The following is a 3,526-nucleotide window of genomic DNA, read 5'->3' on the forward strand; positions in this document are numbered from 1 at the left end:
CGCTGCCATGGGCTTCACTGCGCCGGCCCTCAGCCCCCAGGTACAGCGGTGGGGGGGTCTTGGTGGCCAGTGCTCGGTTCAGGCTGCCAGCAGGGAAGAGGGGGTACCCAATACCTAGAGGGACAGAGGATGCTTGGGGTGACCCCCAGGGATGCGGGGTCATGGGGGATCCCCGTGGCTGTGGCCCTGGTGACCTCGTTGACACGGGTGGCCATGTATGCGTGCATGGTGCCGCGCTTCAGCAAACCACTTCCTGCGCAAAGCCGTCGCGCACCTGGGCTGCGGGCAGAAACGGCGTGCGAAGGCGGTGGCCAAATCCAGCACTGGGGCCAGCAGGCTGTGAACCTCCTTGTTCGGACCCTCCCCCAGCTCCCCATTGAGCTGCCACGACCTCCCATGGGGATGGATGGCCAGGGTGCCCAGGCCCACCACGTCATCCCCATCCATGGAGATGGGGATGCTGTGTGCCCACACCCTGCACCAGGAGCTTTGCCTGGCTGCCCCTGTGCTGCCTTCGACCCACCCGGGGGTTTCCACTGGTCAAGTCCCAGCACCATTATTTTCCATCCACATTTCTGCCGTGTGACACTCGTGTCCCTGTCACCACCCCAGGCTGGTGCTGTCCCACTGGGCAGGATGAGCACCTTGTGCCCAGCTCTGAGCTGCGCTGCACAGGAGGGAGCTGTGGGCATGGGGTGCTGGGTGCTGTCAGGGTGCAGGAAGCAGCTGGAGGGAGGCAGGGGCCGGTGTTGCCACAGCTGCCCACGCACTCACCCTCACCCCGCTCCCGGTAAATCCCCGGGAGATGCTGCGAGAGGGAGCTTTGCATGCAGCGCCTGGCTGGGAAAATCCCCATGGGGTTGGTGAGGATGGGGTGCTAGTGCTGGGAATGGGTGCCTGTGGTGGGATCGAGTTCCCATCATGGGAACGGGTACCCAACAAGGGAATGGGTACTCATCACAGGAATGGGAGCCCATGGAGGGGATGGGTGCCCATGGTGGGACTCAGTACCCATCACGGGAATGGGTGCCTGTGGAGGAGTCCTCCAACACCACTGCCGGCTCCCAGCAGCACCCCTGAGTGCTGGGTCTAAGCCTACCTGGGGGCAGAGGTCCCGGCGAGCGTCCCAGTGGTTTCGGCACTGCAGGTTTGAAGGCGGGTGGGCGGCCCTGGCCCTGCAGGGACCCACTGGTGCTGCCCAGGGACAAAAAAAAGGGCCAGCTGCCATAGGCAGCCTCAGGCAGTGGCACCGGGCTCTGCAGGGCAAAGTGGAGGTGAGGGATGGAGAAGGGACCCTTGGGGACTCTTGGGGACCCTCACCCCCAACTCACGTAAAACCTGGGCCGTGCCAGTGACAAGTCCATGCCCTCGCTCAGCCGTCGCGCCTTGTCCCCGGAGTCCTGCCTCTCGTCCAGCTCCAGCTCGTGGCTCTCTAGCCCCAGCCCCTTGCGCTTCAGCGTCTGTGGGGAGCGGGAGGTTAAAGGGGGTCCTGCACCCACCTCAGATCCCCAGCCGCCCCCCCGCCGCTACCTCGAGGATGTCGGAGTTGGTGCGGCTCTCGTGGGGCTCGCTGTACTCCGTGTACTTGAGCAGCACCTTGTCCATGTCGGTGCTGGCGTACTGGAAGAGACGGTTGGTGCTGTTGAAGATGATGAGGGCGATCTCGCAGTCGCACAGGACGCTCAGCTCGTACGCCTTCTTCATCAGCCCAAACTTCCGCTTGGTGAAGGTCACCTGTGGAGCGGGGATGGGGACAGGATGCTGCATCCAGGACCCCAAATCCTCTTTCTGGCTCCCCAAACCCCCTCCAGCTCTGGAGGATCCAACACCCATGGAGAAGGTGGGAGCAGCTTTGCCTCCCTTCAATGGGCTTGTGGCTCACTGTCTCTCACATCACCATCTTGTCCCCAGACCACTCTTACCTGTCGGTTCCGCTGATCCAGAATTCGGCTGATCTGTATTTTTTTCCGTCCCATTTTCTCCTCCTACACTTGAGGTGGGGCTGGAAGAGAGCGAGAAGCCCTTGAGCCCCCTGCAGCCTGAGTGAGCAGAATCCACCCCAGCACCACAGGCACCGCAGGCCGCCAAAACTAAGTTTTGCTAAGAAAAATAAGTTTTCATAGGAAGTTTTGGGTTTTTTGCTTTTGATTTTAGCAAAGACAGTGGCAAACTAAAAAATTATATGAAAATTGGAAAATTATATAAAAATTGGTGGGGAAAAATCCCTGCCCTGTGCATGGGTGCTGTTCACCAGTGCGGCGCTGGGCCGGGGAGGGCGGTTATAAGGGAGGTCGGGCTGGCTGCAGGGAGGGTCTGTAAAACAAAGGGGCTGTTTATAGGTACAAGGTTATTTTTTTTCTTTTTATTTTTCTCTCTAACAGACTAAATTTGACCCCCGCCATTCGCAGGTCAGGAAGTGGCTGTATGAGGAGACAGCAAAGCGAAACCACCCACCTCTTCGGGCCACGTGAGGCGGCAATGGGAAGAACGAGGGGTCCAGGGACCCTGCATCCCATCCCAGTTTTGGGGTGCCAGCACCCATCTCAGCCTGGCAGTGGGCTGTGACACCCCCCATGACATCTCCCTGTCATCACTGGGACCCAAATCTTGCTCCTTTTATCCCGCTCACCCCAAAATCCCTCTGGGATGGCCCAGCATCACTGCAGCCCAGTGCAAAGCCATGGGTGGTGCCAAGATGCTTCCAATGGGACCCTCATGCCCAGCTTCTCCCCCCTAATTTGGGTGCAGACCTGGCCCAGCTCCGTCCTTAATGCCCCCGCTTGTCCCACTTCCCCCTCTCAAGCCCATTGCCATTTGCCATCTTGCTCAGTTGCTATATTTAGCGGATCAAAACTAATTTTAATTTATGGAAGGAAATGGCACTGCCGTTCCCACGGCCCCACTGCCACCCTGTGTCCCAGGGCCCACGCACGGCACCAAGGTACGGGGGGTGCTGAGACCATGCTCCCCCCCCAAAAAAAAAACAACACCCAGTGATTCCCTGGTGAAAAGGCAAAGGTTTTCCCGACCACTTCTGTCTCCAGGGCCGTTCCTGCCCTCCCAGTGCTGACACCTGCAGCACGATATCAGACCAGGGCCACCCCAAGGGATCAGCTCTCACCTGCCCACCCCCATTCCACAGTCTTGAATTTGGGGTGCAGAAACAGGAGGTGTTCATGAGGGGCCATAGCTTGTGAGGGGATGCTCGCCCGGCTGTGAGCCCCCACTTCCCTGCTCAGCATCACCTGGGTGGGTACCAGCACCTACAGGGTGATGCTGCAGGGTTCCTGGATGGGTACCAGTACCCACAAGGTGATGCTGTGGGGATCCCAGGGGGTACCAACACCCATTGGGGTGATGCTTCAGGGGTCCTTAATGGATGCCAGTACCCACAAGGCAATGCTGCAGGGATCCTGGATGGGTACTGGCACCCATGAGGTGATGCTGTGGGAGTCCTGAAGGGTACCAGCATCCACAGAACAATGCTGCAGGGGTCCCAAACAGGTACCAGCACCCATGGGATGAT

General features: G+C 59.5%; 1 protein-coding gene across 1 annotated transcript; it reads right to left on the minus strand.

The window, feature by feature from the left end:
- Window positions 1-18: 18 nt before the first annotated feature.
- LOC104538678 (myocyte-specific enhancer factor 2B-like) lies at window positions 19-1,976 on the minus strand (the record flags this gene model as incomplete). The annotated part of the gene is made up of 5 exons (XM_010181965.1): window positions 1,923-1,976; window positions 1,531-1,734; window positions 1,332-1,460; window positions 1,100-1,256; window positions 19-114 (listed from the first exon to the last, which is right to left on the minus strand). Coding segments are annotated over exons 1-5 (640 nt in total), but the record flags the coding sequence as incomplete, so codon positions are not given.
- Window positions 1,977-3,526: the final 1,550 nt, after the last annotated feature.

Source organism: Mesitornis unicolor, unplaced genomic scaffold, assembly GCF_000695765.1.
Source record: "Mesitornis unicolor isolate BGI_N332 unplaced genomic scaffold, ASM69576v1 scaffold29133, whole genome shotgun sequence".
NCBI classification, from domain to species: Eukaryota; Metazoa; Chordata; class Aves; order Mesitornithiformes; family Mesitornithidae; genus Mesitornis; species Mesitornis unicolor.